Here is a 26,104-nt window from a genome sequence, read left to right as displayed (position 1 = left end):
CCTTGAACACAAACATGTGTTTGCATGAATTACGAAGAGTTGCCACTCCATCTCTGTAACACCTCCCTGATGTGAGAAAACTAGGTTATTTTTGTCATAATGCTGGTGTGTGACTGTGTCAATGTTGCTGTATCCAGCCAGCCTCTCTGGCTATGGATATCAATGGATATCACATCTCCAGTCACAGTGTGTGGCTGTATACACTGCCTTCTATAAATCTACAAAAAAGAAGAGCTCCTTCATCCGTACATGAGGGGAATAAGGCAGGTAAACAAGAAGTCAAGAAAATCAAAAGCACATAGATCTACAGTAGATTTATGTATTAACCCGAAAGAAGTTTGCCACGTGGTAGTTGTAGAAAACTAGAACCTGGAACCTACTTACATGGTTCCGAAGCTTCAGCCTACAATTTCAAGAGATGTTTTGCTGACAAGTCTAGCTCTGCTGACAAGTCTTGCTGTGCTTATTCCTGCATCCTGAAGATAGACAGAGAACTAGTAATTTGCTTGATTAGGATCACTGTAAAAACTGTAAAAACCATAATAAAGTTGTACAGTGGTTTACCTCCAACTTATATTTGGTTTGGTTTTCTTTGGTGTTGAGGCTTGAAGCTTCATATGTACGTAACCTTTGTTGCTTGACTAGATAGGCATTGGTAAACTGTGCTTTCCTTTGATCTCCAATGCTTTTGTAGACACTGGTTGACTCTTAGTGTCATTTCCATGGATGAGGCATTGGTGATGATTTCTGGGAGGCTGTTCCAATTGTTTGGATATGGACCGAGAAGGATGCGTCTCATCTTGGAGAGAGTTTCTGACTTCATGTCCTCTGTTTTGGGATCCTGTATTTTTTTACCAAACAAGGCATTTTTCTTCAAGTCCTCAAATTCATGCATGATTCTGAATCTTGATCAGCCATCTGCATGCAATACTCCAGTGTTTGCAGTTTTAGTGCCTTCAGCCTTCCTGGAAAGCTGAAGCGTTTCTTCTCGGGAATAAGTCTAAAAGCTCCTTGTTGGACTTTTGGAACTTATAAATCCTCCTTTTTTAATGAATTTTTGTAGCCATGCTCCAATACTTGAGAGTTGGACAAACAGTAGACTTGTTGTTCCAATCCTCATGGGATTCATTCAAGAGTTCATTGTATATCTATAGTTGTGTGAAAATGATTTACTTTAGAACGGTCTCATATTCAAGTACTGTGCAGATTAATGCTCCGTCACTGACCAGGGACGCTAACCTGGAAGCATTAAACTGCACATTACTTGAATATGAGACCATTCTGAAGCAAATCATTTTCACACAACAATAGGTATATAATGTACTCTTGAATGAATCCCATAAGGATTGGAACAATCATCTCCCAGCATTCCCACTGATTCCCACTGATCAGTTACTAGCCTTCCCCCTTAATGAGTACCATTGCAACAGCAAATTAAAAAAAAAATCTTACAAAATGTTGTGGCTCGAACTACTCTCTCATTTTTTGAGCAATTGACCTCAAATTTGGCATGTGTGACCTTTATCTAAGGTGCAAGACACATTTTTCATGAGTATTTCATAATGCGTTGCCATGGCAACAGGCAACGGCAGATTTTCATAAAAATCTTACAAAGTGTTGTGGATCAAACTACTCTCAGTTTGTAGCAATTCAGTTTGAATTTGGGATATGCCATCAATGTAATGTGTAGTTGTGCAAAACACCTTTGATGTGTGTGTTAATAAGTCTGTTGCCATGGCAACAGCAGTTTTTTTTTTGTTTTTTTTTTACAATCATACAAAAATTTGTGGATGAACCTAACTCCTTCAGTTTTTAAGCATTTGGCTTGAAAATTGGCATATGTAACCATTATGGTACATAGATATGCATACTAACTCTTTTGTCATTGTTGATCAATGCATTGCCGTGGAAACAGCATAGTTTGAATGAAAATCATACAAAAATGTTGTGGATTCAGTTAACTCCCTCAGTCTTAGAGCATTTGACTTGAAATTTGGCATATGTGACCACTATAGTATATAGATGTGCAAACTTAATCTTTTGTCAGTGTTGAACAATGCGTTACCATGGCAACAGCTTTTTATGCCTCCGCCACGAAGTGGTGCCGGAGGCATTATGTTTTCGGGTTGTCCGTCCGTACGTCCGTCCATACGTCCGTCCGCATTTGTTTACGCGATAACTTGAGTAATTTTGACTGGAATTTTACCAAACTTGGTCCAAGTATAAAGTATGATGGGGCAATTATTTGATTAAATTTGGGTGAAATCAGCTAAAGGTCAAAGGTCAAGGTCAAATCATGAAATTGTATCTGTTTACGCAATAACTCAAGACTGGATCAAGCAAATTTCACCAAATTTTGTCCAAGGATGATGTATGGTGGGACAATTACTTGATTAGTTTTTGAGTGAATTCGGACAGAGGTCAAAGGTCAAAGATCAAGGTCAAATCCTAAAATTTATCTTTTTACGTGATAACTCAAAACTGGATGAAGCAGCTTTCACCAAACTTGGTCCAAAGATGATGTATGATATGGCAATTAGTTGAGTAGATTTTAGTGACATTGGCAAGAGGTCAAAGGTCAAAAGGTCAAGGTCAAATACTAAAAATGTTGCTATTTCCCTACATCCATGCAATACCCAAAGGTGTTTTCTTGAAACTTAGTGTAGACATGTACTACTGCATAAAGATTCTCCAGAGAGAGTTTCATGTCATAAGGTCAAAGGTCCAAAGGTCAAAGATTAGGTGAAAATGTTACAATTTCATTTTTCTCACAAATGGTTCAATGTATCTTCATGGAACTTGGTACATACACATGTACTGACTGGCAGGGATTATCTAGGGAATTTGGGGGTCATGGGTCAAAAGCCAGGGGTCAAAGGTCAAGGTCAACTCATCAAAATTTTACTATTTCCCTCATATACTAGTATAATATGCAATGCTTGCATTATTATTTTTAAAACTTAATATATATGTGACCGGCGACAACGGTTTCAGGCAAAAGTCGGGAATTTTGAAAATTAATTTTTCACTGAATCACATTGCCCATTTCCTAAACTTTGCATTGATATAAAACACATGTATTCTTCGGCACCATAAGTGGGCATAGAAAGAGAAATAAAATGCCCTTTTTAAGTTGTTAGCCCGACAAAATTGCGAGAAAACGGGCTTTGAAGATTCACCTCTTTCTCAAAGACAATGTCCGAGCGGCGATGCGAGGGGAGAATCACCCATCCGTACGATGGTGCCTATCGATGTTAAGGTCCGCCTTTAGCAACCACATCGCCTTCTGATTAGCTCACTGAGAGAGTCAAATTTCCCGGGCACCTTCCTCGGAGCTCAGCGTATGGAGCCGAAAAACAATGCGTTTCACTCGGGTTTGTTTACAGTACGTCTTTCAACATGGCGAATACGATAATTGCACGTACAGCTGTATGGTGTACATGTACATGTGTATTTGGTGCACGCATTACGCAATGGCATCCACACGCCATGACCGTGTGCATGTAACAGGAGCGGTGGCGAATCCACACTTTTACAAATCGCGTTTTCGTTGTGGTTGATTTGTCTATATCATTGGCGACCCTTTGAAGGCAGAAAATTGCTAGTGCTGGCAAGGGTCACGCTTCATGTTTGTTTTGCTTTTACAAGACATGCATATGTTGCTTTGTTCGGTGGTACTAATTAAATTAGAAGAAACAAACAAACAAACACGACAAGTAGACAAATTTGAGAATATCTAGTTTTCTTTTCACACGGTTATGTCATGCTACATGTTTTTTGTTTCACTTCCGTTGTCGAACATTGCGGTATAATAGTTTGGATAGAAATCCAAACGAAGAGCGCGCACTACAGAGCGAGCGTATATAAACCACTATAGCAAGAACAATGGAGCATGTAATCGTGCACGCGTGGACAAAGCATTTCCCAAACGCTGCAACTGGTGTCTCCGAAAGCCGAATTATGTAAATGTATGTGACGCACCGGCCAATCGCATGCGAGACCCTTCGCCGTAGCAACGCTGGGGATATTGGCGCGGCGTTCGAAAGAAGCTCGAAACTGACGAGTGCGATTCAACATAGGGTGCTTAAAATTCCATTTTCGATAGGAAAAACTTAGTCTTATGCTATGAAATTTAGTGTAGATGTAGAAAACATATCAAAGATTCGATTTCTGAAAAAAAAAAACTAAATCGACAAAAATAATGGTCAAAATCTATGTACCCCGCCTAGGAGGGAATTTGCTCTTGCGACTTTTGCCTGAAACCATTGTCGCGGGTCACATATGTATTACCTAATGGAGATTCTCTTGGAAATTTCCTGCCAGAAGGTCAAAGGTTATGGGTCAAGGCCAGGTTTAAATGGAAAAAAAAAAATCTATTTCATACTGTAATTACACTCTTTCTTTATACCTTGAAAATTACTCAATGCATAGACTTATGAAAGGGTCAGTCAGAAGTCCAGTAAAAATCCTCAATTCCCCAAATACATGTACCTGCACTCTTTAATAGACAATTATAGCAAATGTAGTGCAAGGAAAGTGAACATTCAAAATATTTCTGACAAACTTGTCATTTCAATATTTTGCCAGTTATGTGAAACTGTTATCTCACATTGTGAAGACATTATACTATACACCTATTGGGAGAATCATGCATTATGGTGGAGGCATCAGTCGCCATAGCGACATTTCTAGTTTTTTTTTTTTTTTATACTAAAAAGCATACAAAAATATTGTGGATTCAGCTAACTCACTTGGTCTTTGAGCACTTAGCTTGAAATTTGGCACACATGACTACTGTGGTACATAGATGTGTAAAAGTAATCTTTCATCAGTGGTGATCAATGTGTTGCCATGGTAACGGCATATTTTGAATGAAAATCATACAAAAATATTGTGGATTCAGTTAACTCCCTCATTCTTTGAGCATTTGGCTTGAAATTTGGCAAATGTGACCACTATAGCATGTGTGCAGACTTAGTCTTTTGTCAGTGTTGAACAATGCGTTGCTATGATAGCAGCATTTTTTCACCAAAAAGCATACAAAAATATTGTGGATTCAGCTAACTCCCTCAATCTTTGAGCATTTTGTAGGGAATTTAGGGGTCATGGATCAAAGGTTGGGATCAAAGGTCAAGGTCAACTCCTCAAAATTTTAATATTTCCTTCTTATCTATGCAATGCCTGCAGGATTTTTCTTGAAACTTAGTTTATGCATGTATTACCCAATAGAGATTCTCTTGGAAGTTTCTTGCCGTAAGGGCAAATGTCAAAAGGTCAAAGGTCAAGTGAAAGTGCTGAATTTCACTTCTTAAACTTATATTATCAAAAGTCAAGTAAAAATCCTCAATTCCCCCAATACCTCCACTCTTAGACAATATTGCCATTCATCTAATCAGGGAGGTGAAAGAGAGATGGAGATGGCACTCTGAGAGCTTCCCTCAGAGAAAAAATCAAGTGGTCTTAAACACAGATTAACATCTTGAAATTTTGGCTGTCTATTACATTCAGTGAAAGACGTCCCCCTTCGAAAGCTACAACTTATGGCTCAAGAATTGGGTAGTGTGGTATGTCTATACCTTTCGCTGGTTGAACAGACTGTGCTGAGGAGATTGCCGTTTGAACCAGCGAAATCAGTACACAAACAACGGAGTTACTGAGCAGTAAGTTTTGTGTGCTGGAGATGTCATCATATTGTTTCTGTATCAATTATGAGAAATTCCGCTTTTTGATCCATGAGGGCTGCTGTATCAGAATCATGGCTCCCCGCAGAGGCAAGGTACAGAAGCAAGAGGTGCAGGTCAACCTTGGCCCGCAGGTCCCAGAGGGTGAAAACGTCTTTGGCGTGGCTCACATCTTCGCCTCTTTCAACGACACGTTTGTCCATGTCACTGATTTGTCTGGCAGGGAAACTATCGCCAGGGTGACCGGAGGCATGAAGGTAAAGGCCGACCGTGACGAAGCCTCCCCGTACGCTGCCATGTTGGCTGCCCAGGATGTTGCGGTGCGCTGCAAGGAGCTCGGCATCACTGCCCTGCACATCAAGCTCAGGGCCACTGGAGGAAACAAGACTAAGACCCCTGGACCTGGTGCCCAATCTGCTCTGCGTGCTCTTGCCTGCTCCGGCATGAAGATCGGCCGCATCGAGGACGTCACCCCAATCCCATCGGACAGCACTCGCAGAAAGGGAGGACGACGCGGTCGCCGTCTGTAGACTCGCCCTCCAGCCACTTACTGTAAAAATTTGTTGTGTGTATGATTGCATCTCAGAATAAAGATCCCTGAGAGGGAAAAAAAAAAAAAATTATGAGAAATTCCGCACATTTCCGCAAATTTCTAATAGTTAAAGAGGTAGGCCTGACCTTGATCTTCAAAATGATATAAGTTGCATGAGCATGTTCGGGCGTGTTTTAAAACAGTTCGAGTGTAAAAGTAGTGCTTCATAGAGACCGAAGCGATTTTTTTTTTCGTCTGCATCCGAGCGAGCTGGGGCTTTTCAGCGTACTCGTTGGGTTGTTGTAGGGCCGCCGCATAGGCGTCGGGACAGCGTTCGTTGCTGTTGTTTCGGTGAATTTTAGTTACTAGTAAATACATATTTGAATGGAAAGTTGAGTGTTAAAAGGTGTAAATGAGACATATCAGCCTTGATTATAATAATTCTCCATAGAGAATTAAAGATGATATCTATAAAAGCCTAGATGTATGATGCTGTAAGTATATTTTAGGGGGAAAAACAGAGCTCAGTATACAGCTCTCCGCCTCACTCTCCCTCCTCGATCATTCATCTTAATCTCGGTAAATACCGGTAATCGGCTTGACTCTGAGCACACCTCCATGACCAGGGGCATGGCCATGCTAACGTTACAAAAAATTGAATTAAAAAGTAGTAGAGTACACCTCTGGAGCTAGTAGAATCTAACGTTAGATTCTAGTTTATGAAATACTAGAGTCTACTTGCTAGGACAAGGTATGCTTTTGCTAGGCAGCAGACCTGACGGCGACAGTGTTCTGAGCCTTGCCCTTGCCTTGGCTTCCAATTTCCAAGCCAAGGCCCAACTTACTTTCTGAGTTTCAGTTTCAATTGTAAATCAAATTTCGTTAAGTTGCATTGTCAATGTGATTTTGAATTTGACCTTCTTACTGTTAGTCTTAGCTCCCCCCTTTTAATACTAATTAAGTTTCTAGGCAACATTAATATACCATTGTAATTGAGTTAATAATACAGTTAAAGTCCTGTAGGTGTAGTATTGCCAAAGTACAGCGTAGCAAAAACATTAGGGCGATGAGCGCTTTTTTCCCTAATGACAGCCCAAATAGCCCCCAAATTTCCACCAAACCTAATGCTAAAGAAGCAATTCCTCCTCTACAAACTCGTCTCCGTCAAAATCACGATCGCCAGAACCACCACCACTGCTTACACCGTAGGCATGGTAGGACGCCATTTTGTTCCCTGGCCACAATGCATTTCGCGTCGTGATTTCCGCCACAAGATTTACGACTTGTGCTGTGCCAAGCGTGAGTAATTTGAATATGGTGGGATTACGGGAGGGGGGAAAAAAAACGCTGTCGGTGCCACGCATGACTTCAAAGGGAACTCAAAAGAGCACACTCCATCTCTCTTCCACCTCCCTGATCTAATTAAACCTAGTTCAAAGAAAGTGAACATTGAACACATTTGTGACAAATTATGATATTTTGCAGTGGTTACAGTACAATACAGGGGCAGTATTCGATGAGTGGCATTATTGATATCATTGTATTCGATGAGTGGCATTATTGATATCATTGTCGGTCAGTGTCAATCAAACAAGCAATGCATGAAGAGATATCTTACTTATATTTCATTTCATTTCCGTATCAATTTATGAAGTATGAAACATGACAATGCCATGCAGATAATCATATTAGTAAATTGATAATACTGTAAAACATGATATATTCGCGGCATGAATTTTTCGCGAATCGGATCCGACGGCCTTTTTGCGGCATTAAATTTTCGCGAACAGCCACTGGCATTCAGTGCATATAGTGTAGACAAGAGCTTTCGCGTGCATTTTAATTTCGCGAATCTTGGCGCTCGCGAAATTCGCGAAATTAAAATGCACGCGAACATTCCTCGTTTTACAGTAACATGTGTGTACGATACCGCCAGCATGATATGCTAGAAAGTGACGTATTTGAGCATATCCCTCTTATCCGGCCAAATCAATTACCTGGTATTCAGATGCCTGCTGGTCCTGACAGGGCCAGATAGTCGAGGTCCTAACGTACATGTAGATTACTCACAATTTTATTTCATAGTCAGCAATTTGCAAAACTTTTTTTCCGTGAAAAAGGCTGTCAGCTCCAATTTGTGAAAGTTTCATGCAGCAATTGTTTCTCGGTTTGCAGTAGTTATCAAGTATGTGACCATTTAACCAGTTGGATGAGGTCATTTAAAATGAAGGATGGCATCCTCTTGGTTGTCTATAGGCTATATAGGTGGAGGATGCAGCCATTGTCTTTGGTGTTACGCTATAAACATCTGATGCAGTGAAACTGTTATCTTTGCTAAGCAATACATCTGATGCGGCGAGACTATGAACAGTGGAGGCATCCACCGCCTATACCACTCGTCCTGCTTTGGCTGTTTTCTTATTATCGACTATGAACTGGTGTTAATCGGTGGCCTTTTTCACACAAAAACTGCCACCAATTCTTAGTCGATAAGAGGAAAACAATGACTATTTAAAGCAAGACGAGTGGATATAGGCGGTGGATGCTTCCTGCACATATCCACTGTTCGTAGTCTTGCTGCATCAGACGTTTTCATAGCGTGACAGCAAAGACAATAGCTGCATCCTCTACCTAGATTATAGGCTAGGTTGTCTACACTTCGTTCAGCTTTGTGTCTTCTGCAAACAGCTTCACGGTTGAGTGTTGATTGATGGTAGATCGAAACTGGTCCTAATATTGCCTTGAGGTATGTCACTTGACACATTACAGGAAGATGTAGTCTTTCCATTAACAGATAGTCTTTGTGTTTACTCAGTGACATATTTCTCAATCCACTTGAGAAGATTCCCTCTAATTCTGTATGCTCTTAGCTTGGTCAGTAGGCATTGGTTCAGCACACCATCAAATGCTCTGCAGAAGTCCATGTATAAGAAGCCAATAATATGGCCATTGTCCAGGATCTCAGACCATTTGTCAAGGATGATCAGCTGTGTCGAACCATATCAGCCCATCAGAAACACATTGCTGATCTTCATATTTTTATAAATGCCCATTTTGACTAAGGTATTCAATAAGTGCCCTCCTAATGATTTTAACTATAGACCGATTCAATTTCGATGACCTATTCACCTACCGCCGCTAGCGGCGCTATAACGGTCGCCATAACTGGGGGCCAACGGGGGCTTCCAGCGAGCTAGCTACCCAGCGAGTTGCACTTGCAGCTCATCAGCCTAGCGTACCCATCGCGCATAGTTAGCCGGGCCTGGCCGCTGCGCCGCGGCCGGCGACCGCCGCGCTAATATTGTGATTGTTTACTCACTGTGGGAAAAGTCATTCAGCGGCTTTTAATGCTTTTTTTTTGGACAAATTGATATGAGTGATGCAGACATATTGATCTACAATGAAAGCTTCAAAGGAAGGATCAGGAAAACACATTGTGCAGTTGTTTGGTGCACAAATAACAGAAAAAAAATGGAAATGGAAGCTGCACGGCAGAGTGTGAAATTCAGACACCGCTGACGCATGATAAATTAAGGCAAAACTAAAGACAATTAAGTGAAATACAACAATATGAAAATGCACAGATTTCGAAACAAACTATGTCTACTAGATTCTCTATTTAATTAGGTTATCACTGCATATTCGTAAAATATGTTGTTCATCTTGGAAGACAAGTTTAGATCAAAGAATTTGATAATTCACCGATTTTTTTTTTTTTTTTTTTTTTTTTTGGGGGGGGGATTTTTTTTTTTTTAATCCTTGGTGTCCTACTTGCCAAAGTTAGAATCCACTTCCTGGCTAGACTTTATTATTATGACAAACATTTTACGGTCTACACTACAGCTAAAAAATGTTTCAAGATGCGTTAAATTCTTTTTCACTTCTTCAATGTTCAGCACTGAATTGACCATAGGCCTATTCAATTTTGGCTTGGAACTCTGAATTTGACTTTTGATAAAGTGATACTTATAAATATTAAACCACGGATGGTGGCAAACATCTGTTTCATAATCATACCAAGAAAGTATGATTTGAAAATCACTTTTGTAGATTATATTAGGCGTTAACGTGATGTTATGCAAGGTTACTTAGACCTAAAACAGTTCGGTTGTAGACATCAGGCGACGTAGTCGTAACTTAAGTTTAGGCATATACGGCCTAGAAACGCCTATATTTATATTCCGTTTGGTTTACTCAGTTAGGCTTGCCTGAAGTTATCGACAACCGAAAATGATAAAGGATGTAAGGTTCTAGAAGTCAATAGGTCTAAATCTAGTCTGGACTCTTGCCTAGATTTCTAGACAAGATCTCCAACCTTCATCTAACGTTAGACAGATTCTACCCTGCTGGCCCGACACTCCCGAGTATTAAGGCAAAAGCCTGCCCTAAAAAAGGTTAAATTAACTGATAGCTTGCAATATTGCGCCATATCTAGCTCAAGATTCTCATTCATTATTTGTATTTAATTATATCAGTTAACTTGTCAACAGCCTAGGCTTATTAGCAAGACGTCTGCCTGCGCCTAGCAATAATTCTCCCCAGCGGTTTTTATTCTCTTGCAAGTCTTACACAAATGTGAATATACGGGGCTTACACGCGAGTACCCAAGTCATCGCCAAAGAAATAGTCTACAAACATTCACGGATCGTACCGATATTTACCTTGAAATTCAAGTTTTGGCTACAGCCGTATGTCATCTACCCATTCGCTCATAGCCGGTGTAAGTTGTTTAATTTTATTTATTCTTAATTAGCTAGCGAAAAAAAAAATGAAGACTAGTTGTCACAAATCCAGATGCGTCGATCGCTGCCAGCGCCAGAGATAGCTAGCTAGTGGCCGGCTGGCGCCGGGTGGTAAAAGCACTGGCTGCCGCTGGCACCCTTGCCACCCACGCAGGGCGCTTGCCGACCCGGCCTGTTTGGCCCCCAGTTATGGCGTCGCCTTAAGAGGGCGCACTTCCATGAACAGTTGCTTGAATCGGTCTATAACTATAGCTTTGCAAATTTTTAGGTCAAGCTTACTGGCTTGTAATTTCACGGCTTATCTTCTTTTTTTCTTTTTTGTTGTTGTTGTAGACGTGAACAGCTGTGGCCTCTTTCCATGTTGTAGGAACAGTAACTTCATGACAGATCCTGGCAAAGACTGTCTGGAGGGGCTTGCTTACAAATGTGATCACCCAGCTCAAACCCACAAAAAAATCACAGATTCAGATTTTCTGTAAAGGACCAAAATATGTCATTTGGGTTGACCTACCTAATTTGTATGAGCTAGTCTCAAAGTGATAAGCAAACTTTTTGTTTTTAATAATTGTAGTAAAGGGACAAATTACTAATAACAATAAACACAAAACACTTGAAAGACTTCACTTTGAAATGTAACAGGAAAGGATAGAGTGACATTAAGAGAGACATGGTACCAAAAAGGGTAAGAGAAAGGACTGAACAGAAACATTGACAGGTTGGAATTTTATCGGAAAATTGCTTTGCGGCATAAAGATATTAGCATTGATTAATTTACAGCTTAAATTATCAGCACTAATTGATGGACTGTTCGTGGCACTAGCAGGGTAAGAAAACGGCTTAGCAAGTTCATCACTGGAAATTGAATCTCTGGAGATGGTTTACTGACTCTGTCACTGGTAGTATAACAAGCAATGATCGTACAAGCGTGTACAGACTCACATTGCCTTCGAAAGTGGAGCAGTATGCAGATGTCCCGGACACCACTAGTATTGCCACATTGAGCAGCTTTTGCTATCTGTTGTGGCACAATATGATTTTCTTACAGTGTAAGATGCAATTTTTCCAAGATTCTTCTCAATACCAAAAGTTTAGGCGTGCCTTATACACAAGATTTTACTGGATATTTTGAAGTTATTCAGCCAGGAATCACACTACTTGTGATGCACATTTATAGCAGAAAAATTTACTTTTTGTATGTTTCTTGCACATTATCAATGGAAAATGGTGAGGTGATGACACTTTCAACTATCTCATTTGCATATATTCATAAACTGTTCGAGGACTGTTTGGCAAAAAGCTGTGAAACTTCACAATGTTATAACTTCTTAAATTTTTATCTTATTTTAAATTAAGATCTTCTTTAGAACCAGAAGTAATACGAGAAGTTTTAGTCTGTCTCTATCAATGAGATAGAAAAACTTATTAAGAATTTACCAAACAAATCATGTGAACTCCATCAAATTCGAACAGATTTGGTTAGGAAATATAACACAGTTCTAAAATAGTACTCATTATTACAAGAATTATAAATGCTTGCCTGAGGTCAGGTATAGTCCCACAGGTGTGTCAAAGAGCTGCTATTCATCCAACTTTGAAAATGGAAAAAACAAACAAACAAAACAAAACAAAACAAAAATATAACAAGTTTGGATCAGGAGTGTTTCAGAAATTGCCATCCCATTTCAGATTTATCCTTTTTGAGTAAACTGCTTGAAAGGGTTGGGGTTTTTTTTTCACAAGATTGACAGCATATCTGCAATCTGCCTACAAGCCTAGTCATAGTGGGGAAATAATGTTAGTCAACTTAACATATATTAAGAGAATTAGATAGTGGTACCATCATTACTCTTGTCATGCTTGATATGAACCCAGCTTTTGACACAGTAAATCACTATTCTGATTCAAAGGTTGAAATATTTCGGTTCAGGGGAACCGTCCTTGATTGGTTTACATCCTGTATATCTCAATGATCATCTCAATGATCTCAGTATGTTAGAATTGGTGATTCTACTTCTGGTAAAACCATTATGAAGTTTGGTGTACCCCAGGAAATGTCATTTGAAGTCATATAACTCAAGTTCAGTGGAATGTCAGATATCATTAAATTGTGATTTTGCGTAATTAAGCTTCATATGAAAGTTTCTGTCTAAATCTGCAGCTAAGATGCTTATGCAATGCATGCTTTGATTTCTTCTTGTTCGGATTTTTGAATTTGCTGTTTTGTAATCTTCCAAGGAAAAATGTCATAAAACTTCAGTGGTTGCAAAATTCTGCTGCCTGGTTGTTAACTTTTGCTAAAAAGTTTGATTCCATATCACCAATTCTCTGTTCTTTACATTGGGGCTGCAAGTTGAGAAAAATGATTATCTTTAAGATGCTGTTATTTGTACATCATTCAGTTCACTCTCTTTCCCCTGCATACTTGCGTGAGTTTTTATATTATACCACTCTTTTTGACTTCATGACATAGTGTGCAAGCAGTTTCACAAGGGTTATTGGTCAGTATTTGATGATATATTTCTGCATCTTGCATGAAAGCAAAACAGAGGGGATGTGTGCCGCACGTGTGCAGGCATGTACACAATGTAGTTGACAGCACTTGTGATCACCCGTTATGTCCTGTCGTGCTTGGGTGATGAAAATGGCTGTGCCGTAAGGCTCTCTCACACAAGGAATGACTCACTATCACAGCCAGATTGATAGTTGAATGAACAGGGTTCAGTAAAGAGCTTTTCCAGGGGTGCACCCATTGTCAGCAGGCCTGATAAGATGCCCCTCCCATTCACCTAGATATACCTTGAGGTGCGTTTACACCATGTTCCAGACGACCCCCGCAGCCCCATTTCAGGCCACTGTGGACAAAAGGGGATAGACTTGAAACAACGCCTTGAGACAGGATAGGCAAACGCGACAGGCGATGATTGCCATGGATGCCGTGTCAGATTTTTAGACTGTTAAAAAAATTTGCCACAGCAGTCCTGGTGCTAATGAGGAATCTTATATGCAGCGATAAAACGGGGTGAACGTTACAAAACTGGGCAGCATGTACTAGGCTGTAACAAAACTTGGAGGCTGTCCGTAGCAGGATGCGACTGAAAATATTGATAGTCTAGCCTAACCAGACACCTGGAGAACAGCATCTGATAGCAATATGTTCACCAGGGAGAGGATTGAATGGAAGAAGACTAGAATGCAAATGGGGGAAAAACAGGAGAATGTCTCATCTACCCATGGCGCACTACGTTTTGGGCAAATGGGGCTGCCGTGGCTGCCGGGAACATGGTGTAAACACAGCTTTGCAGAAGAAAGGTTCACCATGAATGCATGATAGTACACCTTGACCTCAAGCTGAGAAGTTACTAATTGTAAGAAATGAGAAAGAATATTTCATACAGATATCTTGATGTTTGAGGTCTATCTAGCCGTGACACACAGTTTTGACCATTCACATTTGTGGTTTTACTTCTGATACACAGGGCTGCACACTAACCCATTTTTTCTGCAGGTCCGACCTGTCTCTGTCGGACCAGTAAATATCCCGTTTTACCAATATTTACTGGTCCGAACCAAAATTTACTGGTCAACAACAACCTAAAAAAGCATTAAATGACTTGCAAATTTATTTTCATGTTTTTTGTTGACTACTATTACCCCCCCCCCCCCCGAAAAAAGTACATTCTGAATTCATGATTCTTTTTGCACCTCTTTGTTTCCTCAAACTTCAACGGGATTGCGATGATTTCATGAATTATTTCGGCTGTAATCTTTTGTGATGCACGCACCAGAAGGGTTGAAAATACGTTCTTTATTTTTCTCCTGAATATCTCTTTGCATTTGTGCATGCGTTTTTGTAAGATACACAGCATGCAGGGCCGAATTCGAGATCCTTTTTGCGCCTATTGTTTCGTCAAATTTCAACGGGATTGCGATGATTTCATGGATTATTATTCGGCTATAATCTTTATAATGCATGTGCCAAGAGCGGTTGAAAATGTGTCCTTTATTTTTTCCCGATAAAATCTTCGAATTTCGTAAATGCGTTCTTGAAAGATATACAACACGGCCGAATTCATGATCCTTTTTGCTCCTATTTTTACCTCAAATATCAGCGGGATTGTTACGATTTCATGAATTACTACGGCTGTAATCTTTTACGATGCACGCGCCAAAATGGGTTGAAAATGTGTCCTTTACTTTTTCCCGATAATCTCTTCGCATTTCGTAAATGTGTCCTCTGGGATTAGAAGATATTCACGGCTGAATTCATGATTCTTTTTGCGCCTATATTGTCTCCTCAAACTTTAACGGGATTGCGGTGATTTCATGAATTATTTCGGCTGTAATCTTTTGTGATGCATGCACCAGAAGGGTTGAAAATACGTTCTTTATTTTTCTCCCGAATACCTCTTCGCATTTGTGCATGCGTTTTTGAAAGATACACAGCATGCAGGGCCGAATTCAAGATCCTTTTTGCGCCTATTGTTTCCTCAAATTTCAAAGGGATTGCGATGATTTCATGGATAATTATTCGGCTGTAATCTTTATGACGCACGCGCCAAGGGGGGCTGAAAATGTGTCCTTTATTTTTTCCCGATAAATTCTTCGAATTTTGTAAATGCGTTCTTAAAAGATATACAACACAGCCGAATTCATGATTCTTTTTGCGCCTATTGTTTCCTCAAACTTCAACGGGATTGCGATGATTTCATGAATTATTAATCGGCTGTAACCTTTATGATGCAGGTGCTGAAAGGCATTGAATTTTTTTTTTTCCCCCTGTAATCTCTTTGCATTTTGTCGGCCGAATTCATGATCCTTTTTGAGCCTATTTCTACCTCAAAATCAGCGGGATTGCGTTGATTTCATGAATAATTATTCGGCTGTAATCTTTATGACGCACGCACCAAGAGGGGCTGAAAATGTGTCCTTTATTTTTTCCCGATAAATTCTTCGAAGTTTGTAAATGCGTTCTTAAAAGATATACAACACAGCCGAATTCATGATTCTTTTTGCGCCTATTGTTTCCTCAAACTTCAACGGGATTGCGATGATTTCATGAATTATTAATCGGCTGTAACCTTTATGATGCAGGTGCTGAAAGGCATTGAAATTTTTTTTTTTTTCCCCTGTAATCTCTTGACATTTTGTCGGCCGAATTCATGATCCTTTTTGAGCCTATTTCTACCTCAAAATCAGCGGGATTGCGTTGATTTCATGAATTATTTCAGCTGTAATCTTTTGTGATGCACGCACCAGAAGGTTGAAAATGTGTTCTTTATTTTTCTCCTGAAAATCTCTTCGCAATTGTTCATGCGTTTTTTGAAAAATACGCAGCATGCAGGGCCGAATTCGAGATCCTTTTTGCGCCTATCGTTTCCTGAAACATCAACAGGATTGCGATGATTTAATATTCGGCTGTAATCTTTATGATGCAAGCGCCAGAAGGGGTTGAAAATGTGTCCTTTATTTTTTTCCCAGTAATCTCTTCGCATTTTGTAAATGCGTTCTTAAAAGGTATACAACTCGGCTGAATATCGCAATCTTTTTTTGCGTCTATTTCTACCTCAAATATCAGCGGGATTGCGATGATTTTGTGAATTATTTCGGCTGTAATCTGTTGTGATGCACGCACCAGAAGGGTTGAAAATGCATTCTTTAGGCCTAGTTTTTTCCAGATAATCTCTTCGCATTTGTGCATGCATTTTTGATAACCAACACGGCATGGAGGACCGAATTCAAGATCCTTTTTGCGCCTATTGTTTCCCCAAATTTCAACGGGACTGCGATGATTTTATGAATTATTTTTTTCTCCCGATAATCTTGTCACATTTTGTGCATGCGTTCTTGAAAGGTACTCGGCAGGGCCGATTTCGTGATCCTTTTTGCGCCTATCTTCATTATGAGACCATTCTGAAGGAATGAAATGAAAATAAACGCAACCAGATCTTTACTGCTGAATATTCTTTTTTATTTTTCTAAAAATCGGCACAAGTAAACTAGTTCTAACATGTCAACTGCCACGCTACTGCGAAGCCGGGATCAGATTTTGGGTTAAAAAAATCATGAGTGAAATGACCACAGAAATGCGTGCGCCTCTATCAATACATACCCCTTGTTCATCTGGCATGACTGCCGATCGCAAGCAAACGAACGAACAAACAAACACGTCAGGGAATACCGGTATGCATTTCAGCAGTTACCGTACATTGTACATACACATACTTTGCATGTATTGCATGGCATTGCAGTGCGTGAGCAGCGCCATGTGCCAGTAAAAATGCGCAAGCTAGCACGAATAAACATCTCGTAGTGTCAACTGCTAATGCTCAAAACTAATGCTAACTGTACAAATTGCACCGGTAGACATAAACGAAAACTTGGGTAACCCAAGAAACCCAAACCCAAAGAGAAATATGGATTGAGTGAAAGCAGCAACATTAGTGGGACACATCAGTGAAAGTTTGAGGAAAATCAGACAATTGATGCAAAAGTTATGAATTTTTAAAGTTTTAGTGTTGGAACCGCTGGATGAGGAGACTTCTAGAGATTATGACGTAAAGTCTGTGTGGACAACAATATAAAGAAAATATGAAGGGGATTCCACAAAAATTCACTTTTCTAGCATAATGAAAGAGCACTTGACTAACCGCTTTCAGAAAGCAGGGGGAATAATTGCTTCCCTTAACATATATGTCAGTATCAAGTTGATGGAATGTGTGGTTTTCATGAAAACAGGAATTTTTGTGGAATTCCCTAAATATTTTCTTTATATTGTTGTCCACACATGACACCATAACCTCTAGTAGGTAATCTCCTCATCCAGCGGTTCCAACACGAAAACTTTAAAAATTCATAACTTTTGCATCGAATGTCTGATTTTCCTCAAACTTTCACTGTTGTATTCTACTAATGTTGCTGCCTTCACTCAATCCGCATTTCTCGTTGAGTTTGGGTTTCCTTTAATGTACAAAAGCACAGCTGGGACCACTTCATCCCACTCCACAGCCCTCATTAACACAATTTTGTATATACCTGGTATATGAAAAAGAAATTGTGGACCCGATTTCTAAATCTTTCTAAATCTGTCACTGCCGTCCAGTCAAATTTATTTCATCAGCTTTTCACCAATATTCTCATCCACAAGACCTGCAAAAATCAGTGATGTCATTGGCAATTGAAAACAAAATAAGTCAAATCAAATCTGTACATGCATTTTATAAGTACAAGTAGCTTCGTACATGGAAATGCTCTGTCACCCCCATATTTTGCACACACACAATACATTAGATTGTGTTACCTAAATCATTTTATAGAATAACGATTTTGTAATCAGATGCGATCTTGGCTTTGTAAATTGTGGTCAAAGGTGCGCATTACTTATTTCTGTACATTTTAAATATTTCTGCGTGTCTTTTGAAACCCATGCCCTATCTCCTGCATAATTTGGACACATGCAGAATATGTTACGTAAATCATTTCTTAAAATAGTGACATCTTGATCAGATGCCATCTTGGCTGTGGCAATTTAGGGTCAAAGGTATACATTATTCTTCATCTTGGTTAGTCCAACAAGTGCGATTGCTTCCATATTTTGTACACATACAGATCATGATGCACGGATTGTTTTATTACGTAACAACTTCTTCATCAGACACCATCTTGGCTGTATGAATTTGGGTCAGAGATCAAAATCAGCGCATTCTTTATCTTGGTTGATACAGACCTTTTCGCCGCCATATTTTGCCGTCGTATAGACTTCGTAACGTGAATTATTTCATTGAATAACCACTTCTGGATCAGACGTCATCTTGGCAGTGTAAATTAGGATCAGTTGTGAAACATGCTTTGGTCTCCATCTTGATTGATTCATTGTCTATCCACCCCCAATCATGTGTGTCACCTATCTAATCCCAGTGATGAGATCAGGTATAATTTATGCTATATGTTTCATTCCTGCTCTCTACATGAAATGTATACATTTTACCACACTCTTTAGTCCCTACTAGGTGATGCCAGATCATGGAAAGATTCACAACTGTCCTGTTTCACCTGTAGACATTTTGCTTATTTGTATGTGTTATTTGTATGTGTAGGATATATGTTTAACTTGATAACCATCAGTAATTGAGGAATTTATCATATGACATTTAAAAAGGCAAGCTAACAAATTAACTTAGAAAAATGTTTTAATCAATGATACAATGGAAAGATACTGTCTGCCTCATGAGCCCTGTTTTAACAAGTCAATATTTGTTTACCCAGACTAGTAAAACAGTCTCCAAAGAATGTTGCTCGGACATTGTCGCGATAGCTTTTGCCAAATTCAACGCTAGCAGCTACTAGGGTCATTACCCAGACGTTACCCTGACAATCCTGTTAAAATGCTCTTGCTGTAACATTCCTTTGATACACTCAACAGGCATGTGCAATAGTCAAAACAGAATGATACACCGCTCGCTGATCACATGTGAATTGTAACCACACCCCCTTTGCTCATGAACAGGTACAATTTTGTAGGTTTGTATGGAAACCCACTTGGAGAAGGTTTTTGGTGTGTTCGGGGTACTCCTTGCTCTCTCTGCATTTTTATTGCCCAAGGCAAGGAATTATGTTCTCTGGATGTTGTCAGGGTAAGGTCTGTTAAGACAGCGCTTTATTCACAGTTGTGTGGTATACACAGTGTACCCTTTGCGTATAGTTAGCACAACACCCACACTTGTGTATGATGTACTTGAATCCACTTATTCATTCTTTGTACAAAGTGTATTATCAGTGTATTAACATCATATAGGCATTTGGCAAAATGTTAATTCCTCAAGTTAATATAATCAGGGCAATGTGTGTGACTGGATTTAGCAGGCAGTATTTGTAAATTTTGGCAAATTCTCCTGAATTACAGAAAACGATCAGTCCCACAATTTTGTTTGTATCCTTGTGGAATTTTGACCCCAGACACTTTTTTGACAATTGCATACTCTAATCTTTTCTTTAAGTGCACAAGCCATGGTAAATATAGCAAGGCTGCATTCTTGTGACTGTGTGTGAATGATAAGCAAACAAGAGAATAAATAACTGCCTCAGTTGGGTGACAATAGTACGTGTAGACTGCATGGATTGTCATCGCTGTATGTGTATTTACATCTCCATTGCATTCATTGGTCATATTTATTCTCTTGAGATCGAGTTCTGTGTGTGCCGTAGGATCATCTGTGATATCAGCTTAACATGGACTTTAAGAGCTTGATAAACATGAAGGGTAGAAATATGAGGTAAGAATTTGTTTTTTGTTTTTTGTTTTTTTGTTTTTTGTTTAGTGGTATCATTCCCAACTGGAGCACTTGGAAGGTACTAGGTATTTAAAGCCAAATGATTTGTGCTGTACAGATATTGTATATTTTGAACATTGGAAGCTTCACGACCAGTTCTGATTACTATGGGTTCAATCTCAGCCTGGTGGACGCAAAAACCTGAAATTGAGTCAGTGTACATAGTAATTTTACATGTGCCTGTTTGCAACTTTAAAAAAAAAAAAATCTTTAAATGCTGGAGTGTATTAGCAAGGTTGATTTGGACATTAGTAAGTACACTGTTACATGGACTTCCAACCCTCCTTTTTGAATGTTTGTCTGTGAGCATGGTCCAAATTCAATCCTTATTGTTCTTTTTAATAGTTATTTCATTAATTGTGATGAAAGTATGGTTAAGTAGTAGAAAGAAATAAGTGATAATGGACTGTCATCTTTCTTCTTTTAAAATACAATCCACCTTCTGTTTTATCTTTTTACGCTGTTGCACTTGTTATCAGGGGTATTTACAGCACCTGCACTTCTACATATGTGACATTCTTGTAGTAGATGTAGTTAAGAGTGTACTTATTACTTACAAGCCGTATTTGTCTGAAGTTTGAACCAGCATGTGAATGCATACCTCGCAACCTATTGGTAGGTACACATATTTTGTGTGCACTGTGAATATGAAGATTCAGAGGAAGGTGAACATGGGATGCCAAAACTGATGACAAAACCTCAAATTTTGGCAAAGGTGTGAACAATGTTCGACTTTTCCATGTCTAAAGGATATCATCTATTAGGAACAGGAATTTTAGAGCTGGCTGTTCCAGATGTGTAAATTGGGTTGTGCAGGTTCATGTGCATACTGTACAAAACTGCCGGTACCCCTGAGTTCTATACCCCTATCCCTTAGTTTCTTGCCACAAACATATTTCATCTTTGATGTTGTTCCGGAGAGATCAATACCATGGTTCAAACTCACTTGGTGTTTGTACCACATAGGCTGCTCAGATACAGTGTACATGTACAACAGCTGTGTAGTTTTCCAAAGTATTCTTGATGTTATGTGATGTCTACTAGCTCAGCATACTGGTCACTCTGCTGAAGGGATTGTGCACAAATGTGCCATGATAACTTGACTTGTGGCACAATACAAGGCATTTAGACAGAAGACACTAGGGTGTAGAAGTTCTTTGTAGAACTTAATTGAGTAAAAGCTCAGGCTCTGCCCTATACTATCTTTATTGTGTTATGAAATGATGTGTAGCAAAGGATTCTCCTCTATTTTGCAAAGGACTATCTTTGTAGAAGAAAAAGAAGTGGATGACAGTTGAATAAACAGAAAAAAAAAAAAATTGGCTGCAGTGGCCAGTTCCAAGATGTATATACAGCACTTCACCATAACTTAAACTAAAAAATTACCCATGTAATTTGCTGCAACAATTCCACAGCAAGGTGGATTTCCATAGTTTCATAATAAAGACATATAGTATACGTCGAGCCCACCGGAGGTGAGGGGAGACTAAGGGATCGCCTGCTGCGTCTGTCCATCCGTCGTCCGTCCATAACACTACAAAAACTTGAATAACTCTCTACTGAGGACTTCAACAGAGACTCCAACTCTCCCGTTTTCGACGGGAGATCTCACGCCGAAAGCCCATTTTTGCAAAATCTCCCATTCTCCCGCCCTGGGTCTGTGTCTCCCGGTGGAAAGGATTTCTTACTTATTGCTATCGTATGTTGAAAAAATAAGCCTTAGATACTGTAAAAGTGGATATTTTCGCGCGACTAATTTTACGCGCTAGGCCGGGTCAGAAGAGTTTTGCGTGTTTTTAATTCTGCGGAATCAAGACATCACACACAGGAACGTATGGCAAGCAAAAATATTCGCGTGTTTTCATTTTTGCGCTTGTTTCTGGTTGCGCGAAATGCGCGAAAATTTCAACACCGCGAAAATTTCCACTTTTACACTAGCACCAGAAAACATCTAGAACCCTAGGAACTTCGCGCTTCGCACACATCAACTTGGAGTCTCCCGTTTGCTAGGGGTTTCGGGCGGGAGAATTTCCAGATCAGAAGGTGATTTGGGTTGGAGTCTCTGCTTCAATTTTAATCAAACTTGGAGGAGAGAGTGGTTATACAAAGTTTCACATTTTATTAAATGTGAAGGTTACCTCAAGGTCAAAGGTCACAGGCAGGGGTCAATGAACTTTAGGGCCCAATGTTAAAGTTTTTAGGGCGCGTTTCGATTATGGCTCATATCTTTTGATGTACAGTATATGTCTCTTTGTGACCAAATTTGGATGGTAGATGTCCCTTAGGGAGTTGAAGGTCACCACAAGGTCAAAGGTCATGTACAGGGGTCAAGAAACTTTTAGGATCCAATGTTAAGTTTTTTATGGCGCATTTTGATTGTGGCTCAAACTTTTGATCCACGTGTCTGTTTGTGACCAAACTTGGATGGTAGATGTCCCTTGCAGAGTTCAAGGTCACCACAAGGTCAAAGCTCACAGACAGGGGTCAGCAAACTTTTAGGGCCCAATGTTAAGTTTTTACGGCGCTTTTGTATTATGGCTCATAACTTTTGACCCATATGTTCGTTTGTGACCAAACTTGGCTGGTAAATGTCCCTTGAGGAGTTGAAGGTCATCAAAAGGTCAAAGGTCACAGACAGGGGTCTACAAACTTTTAGGGCCCAATGTTAAGTTTTTACGGCGCTTTTGTATTATGGCTCATAACTTTTGACCCATATGTTCGTTTGTGACCAAACTTGGCTGGTAAATGTCCCTTGAGGAGTTGAAGGTCACCACAAGGTCAAAGGTCATAGGCAAGGTCAATGAACTTGCAGGAGCTAGAAAAACATTAATTTCTTCTACGCGAATGGGCGAGACATTTTGGCACTTGCCCTATTTTTTTTACCAAAGTCAACAGAAGAAGTTAAGCCCAATGCCCACTGTGAGCTTGCAAGCTGGTGTAAACTGGTGCGAGCCAGAGCGAGCTCCTGCGAGCTTCGGCGAGATCGCACAGTGGGCGACCAATGCTCGCACCAGCTCGCACCAACTTGCTTGAGCTTGCAAGGTTTTGGACATGTTCATAAAATCTTGCAACCTGCGGTTGGCTCGCAGCAACTCGCAATCAGGTCGCACAGTGGGGGACCTCAGCTCGCAGCAGCTCGCAGCCGCTTGCAAGCCGGACAAGTTCGCAAGCATTCAAGTCTACCTGCTCGTCCATCCAAAAGGGTAGACATCTTGTGGGAAAGTTGACTTTTAAAGACAAATTCATGTCCAGGTATCTAGTCTGATAAGAAAAACTAAAATCTTAAAGTATGCCTATTAACAGTGAAAATTTGACCAAAATCGAAAAAAAAAGGAAAATTGACATTGTGAAGTTTCTCTAGTTTCTGCAGAACAGTTTTCGTACAGTGTATATTTATCCTGCAAATGAGTTGATGATGTCATCACCTCTCAATTTTTCATTGCTCGTGTACAAAAGTAATGACAAACATTCATTGTTTCTGTTATCAAAGAGTAAAGTATGATGTTATTCCCGTTTGAATACCTTGAATAATGATCAGTTAGACATATTATCAGGATTTGAGACCTAGGCAAAATTGAGATTGAATAATAAACTGGAGATGTAAAAAACTATGGACAACCTATGTGGCAAGTTGTAAAAAGAAAAAATGCAATCAAAACTTCATTATTTGTATATTCATATTGACTGTTCAAAAACTGTTTCCAGAAAAATTGATGTAACTTCAAAAACTCATTTATTTTCATCCAATTTTGATCAAAGTTTCATTGTTTTTGCTTGAAAATTATTCCTTCCTTTCAGACTAACACTCAGCTGTGCTGTAATTTCCCTTGAAAAGCCACATATTTCACTGTAAGGTGACACTGTCTGTTCCAGTAAAAGCCCATTCATGCTAGATCCTGGGCAAATCGAGCTAAACGTGCAGTGAGACGGGGACCAAGCAAAGACTTGCTCTACAATGTGGTGGCTGTCGGATACCGCAATAGGCCCAGAAAATAGAAGTACATGTATTGGGCCGAAGGGGCCTCCAAGCTGAACCTACATGTATATGGTAGGACTGCTAATTGTTGGTTGACCTGCAGTGCAGAAACCCTCGAAAAAAAGAAAGAAAATTAAAGCTGATATGTTAAACAAACAAACAAATAAAATAAAGAATGCCTGACCAATTCCTGGATGCAAATCCACACAAGCAATGTTCTAGGCCTGCCGTGCTCTGAGTGTGAAATACGAAATTTGCATATTCCTCAACCGTGTGCGCATGTGTAGAAATGGATCAATACAAAAGGAATTTACTTGGGAGCTCACAATGAGCTCTGAAAGAGGTCTCACAGTGGGCATTGAGGAGGTCACGTTCGCAATGAGATCGTACCAGCTCGCAAGCTCAGGTCGCACAGTGGGCATTAGGCTTTAAGTTTTGGAAAATGTTGAAGTTTCTCTCTCTGTCCCCTTCCATTGGCAGTCTAAAATCCTGCAGCTGTAGTTATTGATGTGTATACAAAATTATACTGTGTAAATTCTTGTCATGTACACTTTTAATTAGCTACCCTCAACATTCCTGCTCAAAGACAAAACCAAGGAATGTCTGATCTTTCTAATGAGAGAAATATGAGAATAACCAGGTGGCATGTCATCGGCAGGACTGAAACCCGATGCCTTTCTTTAGGTCTGTTTTATTTCAGTAGAAACATAAACTTCAATGTGTGGCTTGTTATAGCCAACACTGAAAATGTGATACCTCTTTATGTTATGCTATGGTCATACCTTTGCGTATTTGGTTTGCATTTTCTTGCTTATTGCCTAAATGCAGATATACGCAGTCATACCCATTATTAAAGCGCGATGAAACATACTATGTACATGTACTCAGTACACAGAAGAGCGCAAAGGTCTGTGATAGTAGGTCGCTAGTTAAAAAAAAAAAAAAATTGAACTATTGCAAGCAAATGCAAGGTCAAATTGCCTGTGAGCGGATACAAGTGGCAACCAGTGAATTTGACCAACAGTGAGCAACAGAGAGCAACAGCATGCAACAGCAAGTGGCTTGAGTGCAAGTGTATAGAATCATGACTAAATAAAGGGCCTAATTAAAAATAAAAGCAGTAACACAGGAAAAGAAATTGTAAAGCTGATTTATCTATTCTTATGATATCGAGAGTTTATTGAAATACATGTATCTTAGACATCTAAAGAAATATAAATGCTTGTTTATACTTGTTTTCCACTCCTTTCCAAATAAAAACAATGCTGACAAAAACAACAAGGACTCTGTATAAAACCCTCTCTTCATGGATCATAAGCCCATGCAATAATAATGTCAAGCTCAAAATTTCAAACTTCACCCCACCACACTTAGTGTGAAGGGGGTATATAGGAATCACCATGATGTTGGTCGGTTGGGCGGGCGGTAGGGCGTGCTGGCGGTCGGTCGGGCTGGTGGTCGGTCGGTCTGTTGCAAAATCTTGCGTCTGTTGCAAAATCTTGCTTAGATGGAACTTAGGGTAAATGATGATATTGAGGTATAGATGTGCAAGACATGTTTTTTGTGTTTGTCGGACAATGCGTTGCCATGGTAACCATAATTTTACCAAAACCTTGTGGATTGAATAACTTCCATAGTTTTTAAGCAATCAATTACAAAATTGGTATCTATGATGATCTATAGGTGTAGTTATGCAAGACACTCTTTGTGTTTGTACTTGACAAAGCGTTGCCATGGTAACCATAATTTTACCAAAACCTTGTGGATTTAATAATTTCCACATCATTCAAGCAATTAAGGTCAAATTTAGTATGTATGATGATCGGGAGGTGTAGTTATAGGTTGTA

The 26,104-nt window shown here is 39.6% G+C and overlaps 2 protein-coding genes across 2 annotated transcripts in view; both read left to right on the top strand.

The window, feature by feature from the left end:
* Positions 1 to 26,104, top strand: part of LOC140229916 (uncharacterized) — a 95,512-nt gene that overhangs the window by 8,601 nt on the left and 60,807 nt on the right. The gene's annotated exons all lie outside the window — the stretch shown is intronic.
* LOC140229905 (small ribosomal subunit protein uS11A-like) lies at positions 5,728 to 6,305 on the top strand. Its single transcript, XM_072310107.1, has one exon. The coding sequence runs from the start codon at positions 5,756 to 5,758 to the stop codon at positions 6,209 to 6,211; it is 456 nt and encodes a 151-aa protein (XP_072166208.1). The 5' UTR covers positions 5,728 to 5,755; the 3' UTR covers positions 6,212 to 6,305.

Source organism: Diadema setosum, chromosome 1 (genome assembly GCF_964275005.1).
Source record: "Diadema setosum chromosome 1, eeDiaSeto1, whole genome shotgun sequence".
Lineage (NCBI taxonomy): Eukaryota > Metazoa > Echinodermata > Echinoidea > Diadematoida > Diadematidae > Diadema > Diadema setosum.
Note: the sequence above shows the minus strand (reverse complement) of the source record. Positions and strands in the feature narration are given on the sequence as shown.

Excerpts from the sequence above, each read along its gene's own strand:
- LOC140229905 (XM_072310107.1), top strand. The coding sequence starts at position 5,756 with ATGGCTCCCCGCAGAGGCAAGGTACAGAAGCAAGAGGTGCAGGTCAAC.